Source organism: Branchiostoma lanceolatum, chromosome 12 (genome assembly GCF_035083965.1).
Source record: "Branchiostoma lanceolatum isolate klBraLanc5 chromosome 12, klBraLanc5.hap2, whole genome shotgun sequence".
In the NCBI taxonomy this organism is placed as follows: domain Eukaryota; kingdom Metazoa; phylum Chordata; class Leptocardii; order Amphioxiformes; family Branchiostomatidae; genus Branchiostoma; species Branchiostoma lanceolatum.
In genome coordinates this window covers 14,515,537-14,539,962 of record NC_089733.1, presented here as the reverse complement: position 1 = coordinate 14,539,962, position 24,426 = coordinate 14,515,537, and the positions used below count along the sequence as shown (strand labels likewise).

The 24,426-nt window shown below is 41.6% G+C and overlaps 1 protein-coding gene and 1 long non-coding RNA gene across 2 annotated transcripts; one reads left to right on the top strand and one right to left on the bottom strand.

Annotated features, from left to right (window-relative positions):
- The first annotated feature begins 35 nt into the window (after positions 1 to 35).
- Positions 36 to 8,274, top strand: LOC136446283 (uncharacterized). The gene is made up of 6 exons (XM_066444623.1): positions 36 to 530; positions 1,088 to 1,167; positions 1,577 to 1,738; positions 2,583 to 2,795; positions 3,237 to 3,404; positions 3,839 to 8,274. The coding sequence occupies exons 1-6, from the start codon at positions 342 to 344 to the stop codon at positions 7,698 to 7,700; spliced, it is 4,674 nt and encodes a 1,557-aa protein (XP_066300720.1). The 5' UTR covers positions 36 to 341; the 3' UTR covers positions 7,701 to 8,274.
- On the bottom strand, positions 1,619 to 24,113 carry LOC136446284 (uncharacterized). The gene is made up of 3 exons (XR_010757547.1): positions 24,055 to 24,113; positions 8,474 to 8,564; positions 1,619 to 1,723 (listed from the first exon to the last, which is right to left on the bottom strand). It is a non-coding gene; the product is annotated as an uncharacterized lncRNA (long non-coding RNA).
- Between the last annotated feature and the right edge of the window lie 313 nt (positions 24,114 to 24,426).

Below are 24,426 nucleotides of genomic sequence, written 5' to 3'. Positions count from 1 at the left end.
CTCTTTGATGCACGCAATGAATTCAATCACAACCATTAGCCATCCACTCTTCCTCACTCTAATGAAACGTTGCACAGGTCATTGCTATCACATTGTTTTCAAGACGTTCATCGAATGGCTGTATGTAACAATCCTCTTCTTTGCCACTTCAATTCCTGCTACTTCTTCTAGAATGGCATTGATGTAACTTACTCTTAATGCATGTAGTGTTCAAATCTAACAGTATTTCTGCAGTTATTGTCAAATCTACAAATAGTTCTAAATTCTATATCCTGGGTATTAGCCCTAACATCGCATTGAGGTAGAAAGGAAACAGACCAGACCAGACGTCAACCCTTTCAATGATGACAAGCAACCAGGAGAAGAACCATGAAACAACACAAAAGGAACGCGACAAGACGGAGGAGTTGGATGTGCGTATTCTCAAGATGATTGACATCCGCGTCAAACAGCATGTCGCTAAGGAGGCTGCTGTTTGTCTGAGAGCCCAGGAGAAGATGGTAAAGGAGCGTGCCAAGACTGACATCAAGGTAGGAACATAATTTGTACAATACCATACACATTGAACCTGGATAGAGTTAGATCTAACACAGTGTCTAGAAGCTGTCAAGATTGCTAGCGAGATTCCATACATTGAGTAGGCCGGTGTGTTCAGTGATTTGTAAGACATTATCTACATTGCTTGGCAGTTCTGCTACATACATACATACACAATGTATATATCTATATTGCAATTAGTTATTGTCCCTACCGTGCATTGCACTGTATCTTTCATTGTACCGAGTTGCTAAAATGCGATGTTTATGATTGTATCATGCATTGTTTTATATTGTATTATGCTATGAATTGCCAAAGTGTCTTATTGTTATTCGATGTAATTGTAATGTTGAGTGGTCCGCAAAATCAGCTTGTCTGCCCGGCGTTCGACTGAGTATTCATCATCACTGAGTATTCACTGAGTATTGTATTGTTGCAATTTCTAATAAAGATAAAGATGTTTATGATCGGTGAATACAAATTGGTCTACAGATACATGATGAACAGACAGGTAGATTACTATGAGTGTTATCATCTCTGCACTCTTCAGGAAATGACCAAACAGTTCTGCTCCACGACGACAGCCCATGGTGTGAGTAGAGTTGTGGATGCAGACAGCAAGACTGGAAAGTTCGTTTTTCTTTCATGCTCATATACTTAGGCTGATCTGCACACTGTAAAAATTCTACGTGTCCACGTCATTGCAAAACACTTGCTATTGTTGTGGGTATTAGAGAAGAGGGTCGCGCAAAACAGTGAGTAACAGACTCACAGTTATGAGTCTATGGTTGGATCTTGCCTTAGGCGTCCACAGATTGACGATTTTCCATCCTCAAAGACCACAATGTCAAAGTATTCTCGGTGAAGAAACGCCATTTCTTACTCGAATTCCCTGCCTACTCAGACCAAAACATTCGTATCACCCCAGGGAACAAGCAAACTAGTGAGCATTCTTGTATTAGAGATACTTCCAAACAATAAACGGTGCTGTACTCCAATTGACACCATGAAAAACCAATCATTCACGCTTACATTCCAGGTTCCTGTGGGTCATGATCCTGTTGATGTGTCTGACGGTGTTCCTGTACCAGGCTACCGTCATGATCAAGACGTACTTTGACTACCCCGTTGTCGTGGAGATCAAGGTGGTGGAGAACAGCAAGCTCACCTTTCCTTCCGTGACTGTCTGCAACAACAATAGGTAAGAAATAAAATGTCACACTCAGTCACTCGATAGTCTTTGTTTTCCTATGATGTGAAGTATATTAGATACATTTCGTTTCTAAAATTGACATTCAAGAAAATGCTATCTTAATCAAATGAAATGGAGTCTACATGTATGATACAAATGTAGTGTCAGATGTGAATTATGCACGACTATTGGCTAGTACTGTTATGATATATATATATATATATGTATATATATATATATATATATATATATATATATATATATACATATATTTAACAGAGTGCCAATTAATTTTTAGGACATCGTCAGTTTGAAAGACACGCCCGTTCAGTTGATGTGCTATCCTTCACAAGACCTTCATGTTTTGGCTTTCATGGCCACAGTTTGCCGCGTACCGTAGATGACCCAACACTAGGTCTTAAGTGAATATACTCATGCATAAGATCCTCGCAAGCAAAGGGGGTCTACGCGTTGAACTTTCAGGCACTTGGGGTAATGTTCTGCCCACCACCCACCACCCCCGGACGAACAACATTTAGTTACTGTACTAAAATCAACAGTAGCTAATTGAACTATTGGCACAAAACTTTCTCTTGAATTAATCTTCTTTCAAAGACTACTTCAAGACATCCTAGATTGTCTTAACCTCATTAACATACCTATTCAGAGTTTTGGTATAAAACCAGGTGTTCTCAGTCCGATCGTTAGTCACTGACGAAAGACAGTGGATGCTGTCTGAAACGTCTGTTTCAAAATTTTATCCAGTTGCTTGAGTAATTATTTTTGGCATAAGATCCTACATCCATTTATCTTGTCCTCCATGCACTATGTGTTAATTATTTCGCCATGATAGACTCCGTGCATCCAAAGTACTTGGAACCCGCCACCAAGCCTTGGTCATGCTCAGCCGAGACACAGCAGTAGGGATAGCAAGTTTCATACCTAGTCCGACTAACCCAGGACATGGCGTTATTGGCAATCGCGAGGAGGGTCAAGTGGGCCTCAGGAGCAACATCTACATCTTCGAGTCACAGGGCGACTACGTTCAAGCTGAGATCGTCTGCAGGTCAGGAAAGTTTTTGTCCCTCCGATTCATTCATTCTTATTACCATTACCCTATGCGTTAGATTGATTTTGACATGTCGATACTTTCAGTTGCATGTCGGTTGTCACCCAGACTGAAAAACGGCGGCCATTTTGGTCTCTTGGTCACCAATACGCATGCGCATGATTACCTCTGGCTGTTCCAGAAAGCAGATGCACCACAAAAAATTGTGTGTTAAACAAACATTTCTGCGTATTCATAAGTAACAATGTAAAACCTGCTACTTCTTAACTGCCACAGTGTACAGCGTTTTGTTAAGCATTTTGAGAAACTTGATGAGCCGATCATGGAACTATCTTATGCACCATGCTGAACGAGAACTGCCCGCTAATATACCACTTTGCCGCAAATGGACAATAACAATGTTACTATGGAAGTTAACTAAACACTTATCATGTATAGGGAGAGGTCGATGCAGCTTTGCACATCGTCTCAGCTCAAGATAGAAGCCAGGAACGAGCACCTGCCTGCATTCACAGACTGGGCATTTTTCAGCCATAAGAGTTTGGCCATCCAGACAGGTTCTTGTGAGAAGGATGGCGGGGCATGTACAGACTGTATTGCTGGAAGGTTTGTGATTTACATTTTGCTTTAGGGCAATGGTTGTCTTATGACCTCTTAAATTGTGCCTAAGAAACTATGTGAATCCTCCAGCTTTCTCGTTATTGAAAATAGACAATTGATAACCCCTTCAGTGATACCCAGTTGCTAGGGGTTGACAAGGTGAAAAAAGAAGAAAATAATTGGTTTATGTCACATAATACAGCTAATTGAAGAGAGTGATGATGAAGAAGATGAAGATGAAGATGAAGATGAAGATGAAGATGATGATGATGATGATGATGATGATGATGATGATGATGATGATGATGATGATGATGATGATGATGATGATGATGATGATGATGATGATGCTGGTGCTGATGCTGATGCTGATGATGATGATGATGAAGGCAGTTCTGTTGCTCCGTGTAAAGCCTTAATTGATTACACTTATGTTACAGGTTCCCAATCAAGCCTGCCGACCAGGTCAACCAGTCTCACGCTTTCTGCTGCCCAATAATCATTGCCATGACTGCCAGTGTTGGCACAATCAGCAACATCAATGGCACTGGTAGCATCACGACTGTACCACCAAACGAAGCCCTAGAAGAAGCATGTAACGCCGTGACAGGTTTAAGGAGGGCAAAACCTTGCACCGCCTCGCAGCTTCTTCATTTGTACAAAGACGGTGTCCGTTTTGACAAATGGGGCTGGTTCGTCTCACCCTTACAACCCGCTACACAGATACGGCTTGACGGATCTTGTCATGACGACTCGAGTACTACATGCTACAAGGATATTCTTCCGGTCGCAACGCAGCTACATGAGGCAGGTGTGTTCTGCTGCTCACCACAGGTGTGCGTCCAGTCGGGCTGTACTTCCAAGGTCTCCAGTTGCAGTAATCCAATAGGCATGGAAAGTGGAAAGACATGGGATCGACAAATCCGGGCGTCTTCTTCCGATATTTTCTTTGGCAAGGGATACCCGCACCATGGTCGACTGAACGCTTTGTCCTACTGGCAACCACGTGAGACTGATCTTAACCCACGCTTTGAGGTAGACTTTGAAAGATCCGTCATTCTGACAGGGGTCATCATTCAGCTAGACTCACACAGCTCAGGAATGGATGGATACATGTTGGAGTATGGACAAAACGAAACTTCGTGGACGCGATATATCGATGAATATGGAGGGGACATTCACTTTTGTGGGATAGTAGATGACGATTATTATAACATACAGCATCTTCCAAAGGCCACTGCAGCTAGGCGTATTGCTATTTTACCCTTCTTTGCGATTCATAGTTCCTACAATAGATTTCATTTTCGTGCCGAGTTCCTTGGTTGCGATTTCGCTGATTGCAACGTTAATCCACGCGCTACGGATTTGTATGACGTGGATGATCTTCAGTGTAGTGGCACAGAATGTTACTCAAATACTACAGCATATCGTGGAAGGATGAATTCGTCATCTAACGGAACTTGTGGAAATTGGAGCTGCCCGCAAAGCTACAGGGGAAATTGCCGGCAAGAGAACTTTTGTCGAGTCTCCCCTGATTCGGAAGTGGTACAGTTAGTGTGCCCTGAATCTCACCAAAACGGGACCGGCAACAATGCAGTAACTAGTCCATGTGTCGACATACCGCGATGCCCAATCAACGAAGGGGAAGACGACAACACATTCCCCACCAGTAGAACCTTCTATCAACATTTCTTTGCCAAGCAGTACTGCAACGAGAGAGGAAAGGACTTGTGTACAACGGACGACATCAGCCTAATGAAGTTAGATAGTCGACTCTCGTCTGATTCGGGGTGGTTTGCTGATCAGAAACGACAAATGAACATTGAGAGTGGACGAATGGTCTTCGAGGAAACTTTGCAAGCTGGCAGAGCGGCTTACTGCTGTGACAAACTATTTAGGCCCACCGATGAAAGACATATAAGCCATCAAATAGCATCAAAGGCCTGTCGTGAACTTGGCATGCAGTTATGTACAATCGTGCAACTTGAAGCGGCACATAAGGTCGGCATTCGTCGAAGCAAGTATCCAGAGGACCTAGCATGGTTTTCAGCCCCAGACAAAGTTGCCTTACTGAACGAAACTTGCGGATGCTCTGTCGGAGACATGTGCTACAACAGGATTATACCTTTCCATCGCCCAGGTCGTCTGAAATCCTACAAGGCACTGTGTTGTCAACAAACGCTTGTGACGACAGACCAGAAGTATGACACCATCAATGGCGCTCGTGGTGCTTGCCTTTTTCTTGGGTTGACTCTTTGCTCTCTACATCAAGTGGAGGTAGTGTTCCCAGGGGGCACGGAACGCCAGGAATCTGGATGGACTGAGGAGATAACAATTCCCACTATCCCCAGACCACAAGCTTCCCGTGTGGCCCACTGCTGCAGGTTTGAAACTCTAGTGTCCTTTACTGAGCTGTTCTACAGATCAAGAGATGTGAACATGTTCAGAGGATGTAATAACCCACTTGGAATGGAAGCTGGGACGATAGCGCCTGACCAGATAACAGCCGATGCAGTGCTATCAGTTTCAAACAGCGTAGAAAACGCACCTGCTCACGCACGCCTGAATGGCATGTCGTCGTGGAAAATGGTATCTTATGACGGCTGGATAGAAGTAGATCTGATCCAGCAAATGCTGATAACAGGTATTGTGACGCAAGGTCATGGTGACAAGTATATTACATCATTTACGCTAACGTTCGGTTCACGTCGCTTTGACTGGGAACCATATGAGGATGACTTGAGAGAAATGCATTTCATGGGAAATGTGGACGGCGAAACACCCAACCACGTGTATCTTCCTCGTGCAGTTGCAACGCGGTACGTCCGCTTACACCCCAAAACGTGGAACAACGACCCCAACCTCCGCCTTGAGATCATTGGTTGTAAACGCTACAATTGTGAAATCCTGTCGAATGTCGGGGCAGATTCGTTCCCTCCGTCTGCTATCAAGTGTTGGGAGAAGGAATGTATTGTTGGAACAGGGTTGAACTACAGGGGTTTCCAGAATGTTACAAACAGCGGACGGAACTGTCAAAAATGGGACTCTCATGATCCACATGTGCACTGCACGACACCGGCACTCTTTCCAAATGCTGGACTGGTCGAGAACTATTGTCGAAATATACCAGGTTCTTTAGCAAAAGTTCCATGGTGCTTCACCAATGATCCCAAACGGCCAAGAGAGTTTTGTCCCGTAGAAATGTGTGATGTCGGTTGTATTGACTCCGGACTAGCAACTGTAGCAAACGACGACGACTGGTTCGGCTTCATACAAAATTCACAAACCGATGACTTCTCTGATATCACTGACATTTCAACGGCATCAAAAGACGAAATCGCAGAAATTGGTCACCAAAAGGAGGACTTTATTCTACAATGCACGTTCGACAAGAAAAAGTGCTCGCTGGATGACTTCAAAGTTTCTCAAAACTCTAAATACGGGAACTGTTTCACCTTCAATCATGACCCAGACAATGTTCTGGAAACGACAAAGGTCGGCGCTGGTTACGGTTTGAAACTCACGCTTAATGTAGGAAGTAAGGAATATATTGGCATCTTCGGGCAGGATCCTGGAGTCAAGGTAACCGTCCATACTCCTGGATCAACACCTCTGCCTGAGGTCGATGCTCTTAGCGCTGAGCCCGGAAAGAGCACGTTCATCGGACTGAAACGCAGAGTGGTCAATCGACAGCCTCATCCTTACGGCAACTGTTCTTTGTCGACAGAGAACTCCCTGCTATACGGTGGTCTCTACACTTATGAGACTTGTAAGCGGTCTTGTCTGCAGAAAGCTCTGATCGAAGAATGTGGATGTTCAGATGAACTCTTAGCCATAAATTCAACCATCTGTAGTACCCTGAATGAAACTCAAGAATGCTGTCGACAGAGGGTACGTAAAGAACATGACAGCAACAAACTGGTTTGCCCTTGTTTCCAGCCCTGCTACGAGGAGTCGCACGATGTGTGGGTATCTTCTTCATCGTGGCCGTCTGATGCGTATTCGGCGTACGTGCTTGAGAAGATTCACACTCGGAGTAGATCCAAGAATCTACCAACCAATATAGACTCCATTCGAAAGAATCTGGTTCGTCTACATTTGTACTATCAGGACTTAAACTACCAGGAAATTATGGACATACCGAGTTTTACCATAGAGGCCCTGTTGAGCAGCATAGGTGGGCTGCTAGGACTGTACATAGGTTTGTCTCTCATCACTCTTTGTGAGTTCTGCAATCTTATCGTAGGAATGGTGAAGGTGTTGTTTAAAGGGCGCAAACCATTGAGCAATGGAGGGCAGTAGATTGGACAGTAACTTGTTGGTTCTATGACGGGGAAAGATACTGAATGCACCACTTGCTGTCAAGCAGGAAAGACAACAAGTCCCACAGAGCTACTTTGGCACAACTAGTCTCAATGCATGACGAACAGATGTTGAACTAAGGATACACGTAAGAATCGATAGCATGTCATATATGTCTGAAAGTTGTTGTTAGCTGGACGTTCAAGGAAACGTCGAACAGAAATGTTTAGGCAAATGGAATGATCAAGAAAAACTTAATGTTTACATTTTCAGAGCAGAACGTAGATTCTAATAATGACAGTAGTAGTCACTATACAACGTATCGCACCCACTACTCTAATTTTCAAGTACTTGCTAGTACTCAAGTAAAAACACAGGAACTGGAGTCTAATTAAGCTGCGCCTCGCTTCAAGGTAGAACGATTCAGTAACGAACTGACAAACATAGATAGCAGTGTGGCACCTAAATGTATCGAGTTATGTTTAGATATACATTCTCTGGCTACATAATCCATGTGGTAAGTTACATTGTCGCATGAATGACATCTAGAGCTCATTAAACATTAAGAACCGTCTATTTCTGTCCCTATTACTTGTATCAATCACTGCATAGCCTAACGTAATCACTATCTTAGTATTTGTCACATCCTTTACAAATGAAGCACATGTGGTTTGACTTGCTGAAAGGCTCTTCGCACGACTTTCACAGCACGAGACTTCCCTACACTAAGCCTTAATGAAACAACTGACATAAAAGAAGTTGAGTGTACAGACCTGAGTATGCCGTGTTCTCCACAGTACACTTCCTGTACGTGAGGACTGGAGGGCAGCATGGTGATGATTCTGTCAGCCTTACTGGTCGCCTCTGTAGGAAAAAAAAGATCGCATCACGTCCAAAACAAAACGTAATACGAAAATAGCTAAGTACCCTTGAGCCCACTGCAGCACCAACAGAATTCCATAGGAGTCGCTTTTGCTCAGTCTAGCGTTGTTGGGCATTAAGTGCTACTATAAATGGAAAAGATGGAGTCTTCATAGTGCATGGTCTATTATGTCGGCTTCTATTTTCACGCCTCATAACCCAAAAGATGGCTGTTTTGTAGCATATGTTTAGATATGTCAATACATGCATTTTCCTTTTTCTTTGTGTCACAATGTTACCCAAATACAGCGTCAATTGGGATCATGCAAAAACACTTGAAAACAGTGACCTGCAATGTTATTGGTGCACGACAGATGTCGCTGCTGTTCTATTTTGGTGTTGAATCCAATATTCATTGTTATCATGGTTTCATTGTTAAGAATCTACGGGGTATTTCTTCCATCCAACTCACAGGTATCATATACTGCAACAGATATACTGGTTGGGAATGACACATGTCAGCAGAGGTTTCTAGAACTCAACATCATCTTTGTCACCTGTTATAAATGCCTCTTCCATTTGAGATTGGCTTACAGATATGATGGTACTCTGATAGTTCTACTGATGCATATTCTAAATACTGGTCGGCTTGATGTTATGTGAAGTGATATGTTGATGTATTTTTCATCCAAGCCCAGCTGTTCCTAATAAAGCCGACCAACCCTCCGAACGTGATCTTTGTAACACAAAACATGTCAGAAATAGCCGGCTTTCTTGTACTTGGGTTGACCAACGGCAGATGTCAGGACATGTCAGTACTACTGACCCAGATGTGCCAACCGTTGCCTGACAAACACATGTGTTGACCTGTATTAAGAAGACGAACACTAGCTGATCTTTAATGGAAAACTCTACTAGCGGAAGTTTACGAATTCGGTCTTAGGGCTCGGTCACATACGTCGTACTCGTGATCGTCATACGATCCCAAACTGGATGCATTCTTTGGATAGTCGTGCATATGCCCTGAAGAATTCGAAATTCGTCTTGTTTAATACGGAAAATACTATCTTAGAGCGTTGTCTGCCGTTGGTTCTGTCACAGCGGGCTTTAAAATTTTGCGGCATCACAATCGCACGACGACCAGAAAACAGTGTTTTCCAAACACTGTTAGATCCAATGTTATGGGTTTATTTTATTGTTCTAAGAGGTAGACTAAAAGGCTTGTACACATAGAAAGTTATCAATTTGAAAATCATGTTGTGATATGGTGACATTAAGTCTTGAGGTATCTAAAAGTACAGTAACTTACTCAATGGTTTGTCATGTACATGAAAATGATCAAATCAATGTTAACAATCCGCATTTCCCTGCCAACTTCCTTACATGAATAGCAAGAATGCTGATAAATAGCAGGTAAAGAAAATCCAAGATAAGTGGCACAATTCGTTAAGTCAATTCATTGCAGCCGATAAAAGCCGGGTTTTTGTCATGCCTCCGCCATTGATTTTTGCGAGAGTAAGAGCAAGATTTATAACCCTATCGAACTTGCGCAGAAAAACTCTCTATGTCCTGTCAGGATGGAGGAATCGATACGTCTGAGAGGATTAGGGCGTTGTTTAGGGGTCAAGACGTTTAGAAAAACTCAGGGCACCATTTCTGGAACGTAATTTGTATTTTGCGAAGTAGAAATGCCATTCCTGTTTTGTACAATGTCATGTTCTGTCGTTCTGTTGTTATTGTTAGTTTTATGGCTGATGGCAGCTAGCTATCATAATATCTGATGGAGAACAAATAAAGGCTTTGTCTTGACCTGACTGCTGTGGAGCTCAATAGTATGGTGCATGGGCTTACATGTACATCGTTCGCAAGGTTCGAAAGATGTTGATGATTTATTTGCTGCTAGTATTGCCTTTCTCGGCACCTTTCTGATTTTTTTATCATCAGCCCTTCTCGGTACTGTATTAAGATCTGATCCATTTTCTTCCCCCAATCTCAATTTTTCAGCTACAGCCTTCGGAAGGAAAGAACAACACTTGATGAGGTTGACGCTCAAACTGCCTGATTTAAGACCCAAAGGTTTAAGGTTTTCTTACAGTAAATGCCACAGACCACCGAGAGTAGACGGCGGTGGAAAGGTTACCGTTCGTCTGAAGTATCTCATCGCCCTCTTGGCCAGCGGAGGATCAATCGTTTCCACACCGGCCGAGCTGCCGACGGATCAACAGAAAGGTCTGAACGTCGAAACTAAAAGTCATTTGCAAATGACGAAAGTATCTCTATAATTAACGACACATCCTGAACCATCTATATAGCCATATGCCATACCAGGGGTCACGATTTTGAGGAGTCACAATTTGTGTGTGACACCGTGTACCATATGTGTGTGTGTGTGTGTCTGTGTGTGTGTGTCTGTTTCTGTATGTGCCCGTGTGTGTGTGTGTGTGTGTGTACATGTCTGTGCTGTGTGTTTTTTTTATCTATATATAACAACATTGTTCCTAGTTTTGGTTTTTACTATTACCGTTAGATTAAAAAAACTGTCATCTACTCTTCAACCCCATTGTTTTTAACGCCCTCTTTCCACTAGAGGCTGCCTCCGATTAGTTACCGATGAGCGAAAATTGTATAAATCACTCAACGAATTTCATAGATTAAAACATTTTTTAATTTTTTTTTGTCTTAGCTTTTAAATCAAACTTCATATCCCAGTAATAAAATCAAGAGTCACACAAATCGAATTATGGTCACTCAACGGTTACTAAGCGATCGCCGTCTACTGGAAAGGGGGCCGAAATGGTACGGTCCGTTAATGTTCTCTGCAAGAATCAGCCTTTAATGTGTTTCTTGTACGACCTTCAGCAGGAAATGTCTCCCCCGACCGTGACGGTTCCGGGGCAATCATCTTAAATGTCAGCACTTGCTGTCATTACCACGACCGGTGAAGATGTTAAAGGAGACGCAAGGCTAGATAACGGTTAGGCGCTGCTGTGGACAACGCGGTGCATTTCAATGTCGATATCGCAATTTACTCAGCTTCTGTATCTGTATCTGTATCTATATAGCCGGTATAACCACCATTCGGCGTAATACACCAGTTTGTTCTACTTGTTTTACATGAAAGACTACATCTCGGACTATACCAAAAGTCTTATCGACCTTCCATCACTCTGTGATATCTCAAAGTTACATGCTGACAGCCATATTGTGTCCTGTATCAAAACCATAGACAGACAGAATCGACAAAAAATAGTGCGATTCAAACCTGTAGCAGTGTCCGTGAAAATTGTTCCAAAAATAAAGACGTGAAATGAAAGGACCATGGCTGTCATTTCGCGAGTATTTTCGGTATATAACCCTCAAATCTGATTTGTCATGGAACAAACGTATTGGCGGATGGATATGCAAGTGACAGGTCCTAAAATAATTCACGTGGCGAGAACTCTTAAAAACTAATTCCAGGTGACATATTCATATACCCAGGTATTGCAACGAATCAGATGTATACATTTGCCGTCTATACTGCTAGTTCAGATTTGTAATGGCAAGAACCACACAGTAAGACGACGAGAGCAGCATGCAACATGTAAAACAGCCATGACAATCTACATACAAAAAGACATCATAATACAAACACCTCGTCTTTTTGGAAGACACATTTTTACATAGATCAACTCAATAAAATTTTGTATGCAATACCGTACAGTAGTTTACTGATGAAAAACTAATGTTCTGCTCAACCGTTCCATATTAGATGTCAAACAACAAAACTGCGTCGATATAAGACCCTCTTTCTCTTAACTCAATATTGACAAGTCTGCGAATTGAAGCACTCCGATTTCGCTGGAGAAGCAACCTGACACACATTATAGTACTGCATATAACGCAAAAGTCGATAGGTGTCGAATTTAATGCAGTGGAGCCTCGCACTGCTTTGTTGGCCGCTTGGGTCGAATTTTCCAAGGTTACTTGGGCACAAAAAGGGTTGAGTCCTCATGTAACATATCAAGTATAAATCTTTTCGTTTGAAGAAAGTTTTATCAACATCGATATTTTAGTGCAGAAAGGGAAGTTTGGGTTTTATTTCTCATACCACCAAAGGCAAATAACAAAACAAACGTCTTAGAAATGGTCTTCAACATTTTGAATAGACAGTATGATAAGGGTCATTGTGTACGAAACAAAACCCACTACATTAGGCCGGGAAATTGTTGTTGGGACATTCTACCAAAACCACGACCACAACAACGCCATGATCACTATGTTGGTATGGTTTACTGATATCTGTATTCATTTATTTCTTAATTACAAAAGTTTGCAGGTGTTCGTGATACATCCAAGATCCAAGATCCTATAACTTGTAGTGCTATTCAAGTTCACCAACGGTGGTGATACTATAATGCCCCCTGGTGGCCCTATTGGTACTGCAAGAAGAAGAAGAAGAAGGCAGTCAAAGTAGATCTTTACAAACTGATGTGCTCCTATACTCATTTGGCAGGTTGCCGCAGTTTCATTCCGCCTCGCCTCATTCGGTTTCCAACCGTCCAGACATCAATTTTTGGAACATTTGGCCACAAGCCTGGTTCAAAATCTGCTCAACATTCCTTTAGATCAATCTCAATGTCAACATCAAAGGCACATACACGAGACAAGGTGGATATCTGCAAGGTGAAGGAATTTGGTGTGTTGTTTTAGCATTTGACCTGAATGAAAGCCTACTTCATTCTAATTAAACGTGTTTATATATTAATCTATTCACGAATATATATTAGATACATTAAATTGTATTATCCCGATTTTTTTAGATAAATGTACATTCCTTATACAAATCAATCTTCACATTCAAATAGAAGATTGTTCCACACAAAAATGACATTTCAGAACATCTATTTACCATTTACACATGCAAAATATCTTCTACCTAGGTGCAAAATAAGGGCATTAGATATCGAAGTTCTGACTGAGATTCAAAACTGTAAAAACACATGCTTCTATGCCAGACATTGACGTGGCGTCCCAGACTTGCTTTGCGGTATTGCGGCCAAATACCACCATTGATGTAATGGTCACTTCGCTCACCCCGTAGTTGAATCACCACACAAAACTTAAATGATAGCCCTCAGTTATGGCCAGATTCCCTTGACCTTCATTGTGTTTGGTGCGTTTCACAGTAATGTGCCTCGCACTGGCGACTGCCTTGCCAGGAGATGTCTGCAGCTGTAAATTCCGTCAGGCTTCTGACAAGATTACTGACCCAACATCAATCAAAGCAACGCTAGACTGGGTGAATTCGAAATGCGGAATAGAAAAATAAAAAAAGCTAGCTTAACAGTCATCTAAAGCAAAATACCATCAGATGATTGTCAAAATACGTCTGAATGTGGTCCACATATTACATTGTTGTTTATTGGCAGCTCTTATAGCTTACAGTAAGCATTCTTTCCCAATATTTGAAATAACCCATCAACGGTAAGATTGATAATATTAGTAGTGATTAGTTGTAGCATTTCAATGAAAACGTTATAACTGTAAGATATTCTTTTCCATGATAATGACTCGTCAGAACTGTACATCGTTATGAAAAATCATCAGCGTTTGATAGATAAAACGTATGCAGCATGTAATCCCCCTCCTTCGTCGTTGTGATTATAATAAGGGAAATTGTACAGGTAAATGGAGGTCCATTTCCTTTATGTGGTCTCCATTATACTGGTTTAACAAATATACAAAAGGCTACGGCTATGAATCTTAATGGCACGCAATGAATATGTGTAATTGTCATATTTAGACTAGACAGTTTCATAAAGCCATAACCATTAGATATGAGCATTGTAACGAGGGCGTTTTCAATGTGAAACTTAAATGACAATTACACTATCTATTATTTACGTACGTGCCTTAACGACTTGGATTATGTTGCTTGTTCCTTCAACTTAATGGAATACTTAGTGGCTCTTTACAGAAACACCGTTGATGATTTCTTTTATACTAGAACATGCAGTACACTATTTTCTCACAGCAGCTTTGATATTTTCGTGATTTCTTGAACCCAGGCCAACAGAAAAATGTCTCATCCGTATACTGACATATTCTATCAAGAAATAGGTGGCTTAGACTCCCTGTTTGACGTCAAATACCGGGATGGTTTCCCCAAAATTGTTTCACCGCGACATCTCGTCGCCACGCAAATTCGGTCAATCGTTAATCTCCTCAGAGTGTTACAAGTACGCAGAGGAGAAATCTCCAACCAGATTGCAATGGAAAGTTTCTGCTATGGTAAATAATTCATTTAAAGACTTAGGGAGTATATGGTCCTCGGGTGTGTCGTTAGCAGAAGATTTGATTCCGGATTCCTCGACAAAATGATTGCTGTGGCATACGAACTGCGGGTTCAACAAGTGTTAACTCATTTGGCGGTGTAGACAGCCCGGGAATGAATACTCTGTCAATAGTCACTAGGGTCAGGAAAGCCTTTCCTTCAAGTACAGTGAGTAGGCGTGTCTGTATATAGGGTGTCCGCACGCACGGATTATCCAGCCGTCTTTTTGTCTCCATAAAGACGACTACATGTCCATTTCCCTTATTTTTTGTTCAACCCATGTTAATTCAGTGGTCACAGAAGTCAAATTAGTTTAGATACATGCCCACTCAGAATTCTATCTCTATACCGCCTACCGTTTTGTTCCATAGCTTCTCTCCACAAACCACCATCTTCCCCTATTTGAGAAATCCTCTTACTTTGATTGCTTCCCGTTTTCATCTTGCACAGTTTCCTCCACATCAATCCATCTTCAATCAGTTTTCCCCGTTCCCTTTTACCTTTATCAGAACTCATCTTCTGGTGTTTCCATTCAGGGCCTTACGGGCCCTGCTCTCGATACGTCACCTTTGCTCACCGTGACTGCTGTAATCGATATCCCTCCGCCCGGGTATGCCCGCGGTGCTGAAGTGCTGATTGCTGAAGCGATAACGGCACGTTTTAGTGCCAATACTTGTTGGCGGTGTTTATCGTAGTAATGATATCCGGCTGTTCAACCTCAAGTGTTTCTGACTTTTACTGTCGCGAAGAGAAACCGTTAGTGCGGGATTTTCTGGGCAGGCTGACAGGAACTGTGCTGATCTCTACGTCTAATTCTGTGTGCAGCGTTCTCTACTACGGTTTACCAAGCAAATGCACATACGCTGTAAGCCATAGCCAACATCTCGAGCGTTTTTATTCTTGCATATATTAACGTTTTTCAGATAGAATAAAGCATAAGATATTCATCTATTTATCTACGTCAGAACTCGATGATTAGGCAATACAAATTGAATAGCCTCTATCCAAACGGCCTGACTTTGGACTTTTGGAAGTGGATATTTCGTGATCCGGAGCTAGAATAGGATGGATATCTGGACAGATACCAGGCTAGTTCACTACAGGACCAACCCTGTATCTAAAGCCTCTAGATCATTACATGTACCTGTTTCGTTTAGTACACAGTCATAGGCAGAAATGAAGGCAGTCATTTTGTGATGGGTAACCTAGCTTTCGACTCAGGTTGCCTAAACTTTAAAAGGATTTTGAACCCTTCATAAGGCTGAGCGTAAAACGTAAAGCCAAATGGTGTGTGGTTTTCACTAACGATAAAATCTCGCGAGATTTTACGAACAATTCCGTAAAACACGCTTATCGGTCATCTTTTGGTCACACCATTTACGCTCATAAAACGTGTTCTAATACACGTGAATTAAACTGTAATAAAAGCCGAACATGTCTGGGAAGCTTTAAAGCGTCGTGGGGCGCAAGTGTAGAGCGCGTGGCTGTCAAACAATGGGACCCGGGATCTAATCCCAGGTTGTGCCCAGAGACATGTCCGAACTTGCGCCCCGACGTTGTGCCCTTGGAAAAGCACTTTGCACGACTTTCCTTACTTCACTCAGGTGTAAATGAGTACCTAGCTCATCTAGGGTTAGGGACGTCCCTCGGATAGGACGTTAACCCGTGTTTGGGGAGAGCCACACCCCGCGCACGTTAAAAAAACCACCACACCTTTCGAAAAAGAGTAGGGGCATGCCTCGGTGTGCGATGGTCCAAATCTTACAGTCCGGTCTGGGATGACATCTTGAAAAGGTGTCACCTGTTATGTCAATCCTTCCACAAATGTGGTATTAAAATCGAAATAAATAAATAAAGGTATCACGAAATTACGGGTAGTCCCCATTCAATGATGCGGCTTTATCAACATCGTAAACAGAAACTTGCCGCATGAGCGAAATATTATTCACAACTCAGTGAGTAATCAGTGGTTTTAGCAGAATTGTTCGCTTGTGTCGTCGGACGTTGAACACAGATCCTGATGGACCAAGAAATGTAATACCATTTATGGCAACATATCTTTTTTATTAGCCAGATGTTAAAAATGCAGCTAGAATATGAAATTAAGTCATTTCACAGAATAAAAAAAACTTATGGTGTTTCTGCTGCTTATATGGGTCTCTCGGGTAAAATTTATACCCTTTATGAACGTGTCGTCTGATGTTTAGTGATCTCGCTATGCAGAAAATCATTTAGTCACTGACATATCCTGATCCATCTTAATACTGGATTAGGAGAGATTACGAGGGGTGAATATTGAATAAGATGACAACGTATAATTTTGAGAAATGATTTGGATACGAAAATAATTCGCAGACAAAAATTCAGAACGACATAATATCAAAATATTGCAGCAACACTTTCTCGTCATATCCTGGTCTGTCCTTCCTTACAAATCTCAAATCAAAACTGCGTCAGGAACGAAAATGGAACGATAGGGGCAACTCAGTTGTCGTTAAAACAGATCTCATCTCAATGACATATACGATAGAACCAACCACAAGTCCGTAACTCCCCACATGCCACAGGATGACTGATATACGCTAAGCAGTTATTCGGCTGGATGCGTGGTCGCCATGACAACGGAAGGCTTTTATAAGAATTTAGCAGCCACCTGACGCCAAGGTCGCCATGTCGGGACAAAGGTCGCCTAAGGTGTCAAAGGTCACTTTTACCCTAAGCCCAGGGAGCACAGGAGTGCCAAAACACTAGTCAATATCGATGAAAGGTTCCATTTCTGTAAAAGGGATCGGACAGAAAGATCGATGTGACATGTCAAGGAAATCTAATGGAGTTCTTAGACTCAACACGGTGGAAATAGAAATAGATGCGTCGAAAACATGCGTGCCTTTTGTGTTATGTCTTTGAAAGGAATCTTTTTGGGGACATGGAAGGGACCTCATTATTGGATATCAAGAAAACAAGAACCTCATTGGATGTAGAAATCAAGAACACCATTGGATACAGGAAACAAGAACATCATTGGATATAGGAAACAAAAACATCGTTGGATATAGGAAACAAGAACATCACTGGATATAGGAAACAAGAAAATCATTGGATATCATAAACAAGAACACCATTGGATATAGGCAACAAGAACATCATTGCATATAGGAAACAAAAACATCATTGGATATAGGAATCAAAAACGTCATTGGATATTTTAAAAACAAGCAAACAAGAACCTCATTGTACATAGAAAAGAAGAACCTAATTAGATATAGAAAATAGGATCCTCGTTGGATACAGAACACAAAAACATCATTGCAGGAAAACAGTACTGCTAGGAGGAGTCATCGACAGTTTGAGACGTGCCGAACTTGCTGACAGACTGACAGGTTGACGACAGGCCGTGGATATGACGGGAAGCCGCACCAATTATCATCGTCAACTCGTAAATGTGCACAACACACGTTTGACGGGCCTCTACACCATGAATTCACCAGGCGAATTACCAATAATACATCTGCCGAGCTATTAACGTGCCTTTATTGTTATTTTTCGGTCTATATAAATATGCATTTACGCTGGAGGCTCAGTTGGGACCTAGCCTTTGTATCTCAGGATTGACCTCTGCATTATCTACCATTAACGTACGGGGAATTTCAATAAACACATATGTTGAAGCACGCACTCGTTTAACTGTGGTTTACTGTTCTTTATTTTACGTCGGTCTTTTACCCATTTTAAGCAGGGCATAAGAGCCTTTCCATTCCGCGTTCTTCAAGACTCGTAAAAACTCTTACAATGACATAAACTCTTTTTGTGATTAACTCCAGATGTTTTTCCCGTTTTTTTTTTACTGGGACGATAATTGTGGCATTGTGCATAGTGGTTAGGGTTCTTTACTCTAAAGGTTCTGGGTTCGAATCCCTAGCAAGTTCTAATGCTGTGCCCTTGGGCTACACCAATTTTCTCACTTGTCGACATTATTTGTACATGAAGCAATACTCTACAGTTAAAGTTGTCTAATGAGGATGCTTCCGCGGTACTTGGTTGCAACGAGTTCCACTCTACGATCGGTCTAGGAAAATACGAATTTTTGAACACAACAATATGTATGCCAACAATAGCAAAGTAAACAACACAACTATACTCGTCTATTATAAAAACAATAACTACCGGGATATGAACAGAATGGCGTATTGACTTATGTTAAGGGCTTCTATCTGTTATTATACAGTCTCTCTTTAGTAATGCGCTACAAATGTATTGGCCTAAGAACGCAGAAAATTAGAATCTAGATCCGGTCAGGGACGCCTTCTCAGATTGGATGTAAAGCGGAGGAGGTGCCATGTTTCAAAAAGGCCGTACTTCGAGCACATCAGTTCCCAACCACACTAAACACAGAATTAACTCTCGGAAAATAAGCTGTTTTACCGATTTTGACAAACGAAAAAGTCTATCGATAACCGGCCCAGAATAAGAACGGCCTATTTGGGTACGTTTCTCCAAAGTTGTCAATAACACCAAGTGTACTTGATTAAGGGATATAACCTCCTCTACTTCTTCCAGACATCCAGGAACAAATCAAAGACGCAACATCGTCTCAGGCTTTTCTAACCTTTAGGCGTAGATTGTCTTGGCGCCACCCTGAAATTAGATACTATGGACCGAAGACGCTCTGTCTCCAAAGACAATTGAAGTCGATACTTCAACAATTAAAAGGAGCTCTGTATGGGACTAGATCACTCTTTTAGGTGGCATCAAATGCCAGGAAACATTAACAACAAACAATACAAAAACATTGCTGAAAAATTGAAGAAACGCTGTCTAATAGTTTTAAGCAAGCTTGATTAGAGAAAGTATTACTTTCTGCTACGGGACTTTGTCAGGCTGCTTGAACGAAGCACAGACACTGTATATAAGTCTGACAAGTTTTCCGTTGTATCATGACGTTGGGATTTGAAATTGAGGTAAACAAGACTCTGCGCCAATGTGAAATACATCAGAAACTATGCAAAAAATAACTCTTTATAACCGCACCCGAGAAACAAAGAGTGTGCATCGATTCATCACAAACCCCACCATAACACTTGTGAAACATTCGTAAAAATCTCACTACTTCGTCAAACGACAGCCGTGGGAAAGAAACAAACAGTTGAAAAAACGCTTTTGAGTGTAAACCTACCCGTTTTGACTTTAACATTACAAAATGTTTGAGGCCTTGACAGAAAACACTTGAGATTCTCGCGCACATTGAGTACCCCACAAACGAGACCCTTTTTTCCAACCCAGGAAGTTCAAGCGGCAGTTACCCGACAGACAACTCCAATAAACGTGCGTGTGGGCGCACAGCACCTCTCACTTAACGGCGACCTGATTGCACCGCTCTTTTAATGGAGTATTCCGTGTTTGATGAGGTAGGCTGAGGTCGTGCCTTCCTCAGTGATTTCTAACATAACGTCTCTGTCCGCGGTACTGAAACCCCGTCCGCGTGAGGAGGGGCGATCCTCTGGGAGGGCTTACATGAATGTGCCGACATTATTGAACGAGCGGCGTGGAAAATCACTCGATCATAATGCTGCTCCATTAGGGAAGTATTCAGAGAGTTGATAACGCCAGGTGGGTGCTTAACGCTAGACGCTGGCGGAGTGGAACACACCCAACTTTGGAACTCTATTTATACGGGGGTTTGTTCGGCTTCTCGCCAAAATACCAAGCAGATTTGTTGGTAGGAAAAAATCGTTACGTTTTTTTAGCTGTTCTTGTTTTTCTTGACAAGGGATGGCAATAAAATGTTAGATCATATAATAGTGACTGTGATTATAATGATCACATTTGCTAAAAAGAAAAAAATTCGTAAAGCTTACAAGCACTTTAGCTAGTTCTGTGTAATTTGTAATTGTTAAAAACGACATGTCCGGGCCTGAACGTTTGGTGTATCTGTACCTGAATAAGTCCAAACACTAGTGCATACCATTTCTTTAGACTAGAGATGACAATTTTTCACTTGAAAATAAGGAAAACCTGAAAACACTCCATTGCATGAGATTATAATATGTTATCCAACAAGAAACACAACAATTTGCCACTTAAAAGACAGATGGCTTCTTGTTAAACTTTCTCCGCCAAACTTATTCGGGCACATGTCTAGACCTGCACCTAACCTGCTGTACCTGTACCGGAAATTATCTTAAGTAACATGTACACATGTGCCCTAGCTGTAGTCTCAAAGCCCCACACATCTTAAAATCGTGGCAAATCCCAGTCCACAGTCACACATCTTAAAATCGTGGCAAATCCCAGTCCACAGTCACGCAACTGCCATATGAACACGCCGTTTTCACCCATTGATTCCTAATATAGCAACTCAGCGACAAATTGAAAACTTTCTTCATCACCGAGCATTAATCCATTTAACATTAAGCCAATCATGAATAAATTTTCCACAGTGCTGGTTAAAGTGTATTGTTCCTCACACCTACTCGTCCCCAAAGCCCTGCCAACCGTCTTCCGTCCCAATTTAATTTTCCAATATCGCAAATTACATTAGCCCGTGGAAGAGGGAGCCATATCAAGTGACTCGGCGTTTTAACGGTCTTGGAACAGTTGGACCTGAAAGCGCAGCTCAGTACGGGGTGAGTACCGTAATGTAGAAAACTCAATCAACTTTCAAATCAGGACCGACATTCAAAGTATTCTAACAATCTTGCCGTTGTGAATAGCATACTTTCGAACGATTTAACTCTCCTTGATTACCAGTGCAGGTACGTTTTAGGCATGCCCCGGGTCACTAGTGAAATGAGACCAAGATAACGTGCGTGTCAGCGTGTGTTCCTAATTGCTAAATAGATTAAGCCATCGCGTTTCGCTACCCCTTAAGGTATAATTAGTTGCGGTTGTAATGAACATCTACGCCTATCTCATTAGTGACACTAAGTGCTGATCGTTGAGGTTCAGTGAAGCGATTCTTAGCGTTGGTATACAGGTACAGCCAATACGTAACACACCCCAGAAAGTTTTTACTAGCCTCCATACAAGGCAGTCAGAAATCCTGTACAATCAGAACTGATATCCAATCAGGAAACAACATATAATAAGCCTAAAAAAGGCTTAGCCTAGAAGCCTGCTTTCAAGGCTATCAAAAATACATAGCGCAAAATTCACGAATTATAAAATCGATTGAGATCCGGATCCGGATAAAACTTTGTAACTCTTTTATAAAAGTATTATGCATACATCACATATCTATCACGATCTAATACGTCCAAACGTAGACTGTCAAGTTTAAAAAAAATGATCGAAAAGTATCATTGAACAATTCAGTGATTCATAACTCAAGCTCTCTAATAACCACTTTGGAATATTTATAGCTCAAGAGGGAGAATACCAAAAGGATGTCTAAAAACTTGCCACAAAACACAACAAACTTTGTACGCTTTAGCTACGGTCTAATGGAATGCAAATAGGGTCAGCAACATGGTGGTCAGCACCTTCCGGCTTCATTGATATGGAAAGTGAGTGGAAAGGCTCTATAGACTGCAAACCTAACGCCCCCACAGCTTACATTTAACTCTCTGGTTCCCTCCCATCTTTCCAAAAGAGAATCACTTCTGACTGCCTACCCCATTTCAAATAACAAAGGCCTTAAGAAAATCTAACACAAACACTCGTCCAGAAAATATGGTTTACAAAATAATTATAAAGATGGGAGCAATGTCAGAATATTTCTAAAACTCCGTGCACGTTTATTTTTCCTTAAAGCTCTTTTTCCTATGGTAACGACAGTGTAAAAGAGAAAACATATTGATGTATGTCATTATAAGCGCACCTGTTCTATGTGTACGCAGTTTATAACGTCTTGAGACATATCAAGTACTGCTTTAGCAGACATTTGAAGACTGCAAGTCGTACAAGCATACAATCAATTTGCGGTATATCTGATGAGAGGGGTCTTATCCAATTTCAAGGACTCTCGCCGTAATACTTTAAGACCCTTAGATCCAGGAATCGTTGCAACTCATGGTTAATGACAATTATGAATCTCTCGCTAAATAGCAAATCGTTTAGGAAAAATCAGATATCCAATCAGGCGGAAAAACTGAAGATGTTTTTCTCATTAGTGGAAGCTATATTAATTGGTCTTTTACAGTGAAGTAACTATTGAGTGGTATATTTCAACATTTTCTGGGCCGCTAGTTGACAGCAAGGCAGTGGATCATTAGAAAGCTCATGAAACTGCGCTTTTGTACAGGACTGATAATTACGTTTTGCCGAATGAACGTAATTCCCATGTTATCAGCTGTTTTGCATCCAATAAAGGGCAAATCGGACAGAAAAACCCAGTAACGTAATACACATTATGAGCTTTATGGAAAAATGAAGCTGCAATAGTACTACGGAATTTCAGAAATATTTCATTTCATTTATCGTATTTTAAAAACAATATTTTCTGGACGAATATTAGTGTTTACAATTCATTGTAGGAGAAAAAAAAGCAAATATCACCCTGGCTCTAGCAAGGCATATCTATTACGATAAATCTTTAGATATTTATTTTTTGTATCACCTAAACTGAACTGAATATTTCTCGTCAGGAAAATAGTCAAAACCAATGTACGGGTCAATGACCCCCTGTGAGCAGAACCCCGTGTAGTTTGTATGCACTTGAACTCCCGATTTGAGTTAAGACCCTGTAACAGCTTGTCTGTACCTTCCGAGGAGGAAGGAAGATCAGTTGATCGATGCGGAAAATTGAATCCGCTAAAGATGGGAACGACGGAGAATGAAAAGAACGTTGATGGAAAATTATATTACACCGGCGTCTCGTTCCCAGTCAGATTGGACGGTTCTAACGAACCATTATGGCCCAATTGTCGTCGTTTCCCACTTGAACGAGGCATCATCTGTATTCCATCTGTGCCAAGGCCGTCCGTGGAAGGATTTGGCCCCCTGAAAGACTGAGTGAGAGTGTGATCCTATCGGGGCAGATGCTGAGAAGAGATATGAACCACTGTGAACAACTCATTCACTCGGATTATTATCAACAGACAGAAACAGTCTTGACGTATGTATTAGGCGATGTATAACTGTGGTGCAACCACCATTCACGATAGTTGGGTCTTTGGAAAGTTTTGGGGCCATTCCTAGTATTTTTGTCAACAGATTTTGATAGTGTGTTTGTAAACCTACCTATCGTGATCTGTGTACGCTGTTTGAATGCAGTTCCAGTCCGCCATGTTGAATTCTTTGACTCGCAGTGATTGGTGGGTAATTCGTGATGATTGTCGGGTAATTGAATCTTCAAGCAGATGTTGGGAAAACTACTTCTCCCTAAGAAGGTTAATTTTTTTCTCTGACTCTCTCTCTCCCTCCCTCCCTCTCTTCCTCTCCCTCTCTCTCTCTCTCCCCCTCTCTCTCTCTCTCCCTCTCTCTCTCTCTCTCTCTCTCTCTCTCTCTCTCTCTCTCTCAAAGTAGTATGGGTAGAGGGATGAAGTCTGTCATCTTTGCCGATATTTGCAAAGTATTGCAAGTATGATAATGTCACATCTATGGGACTAGTTG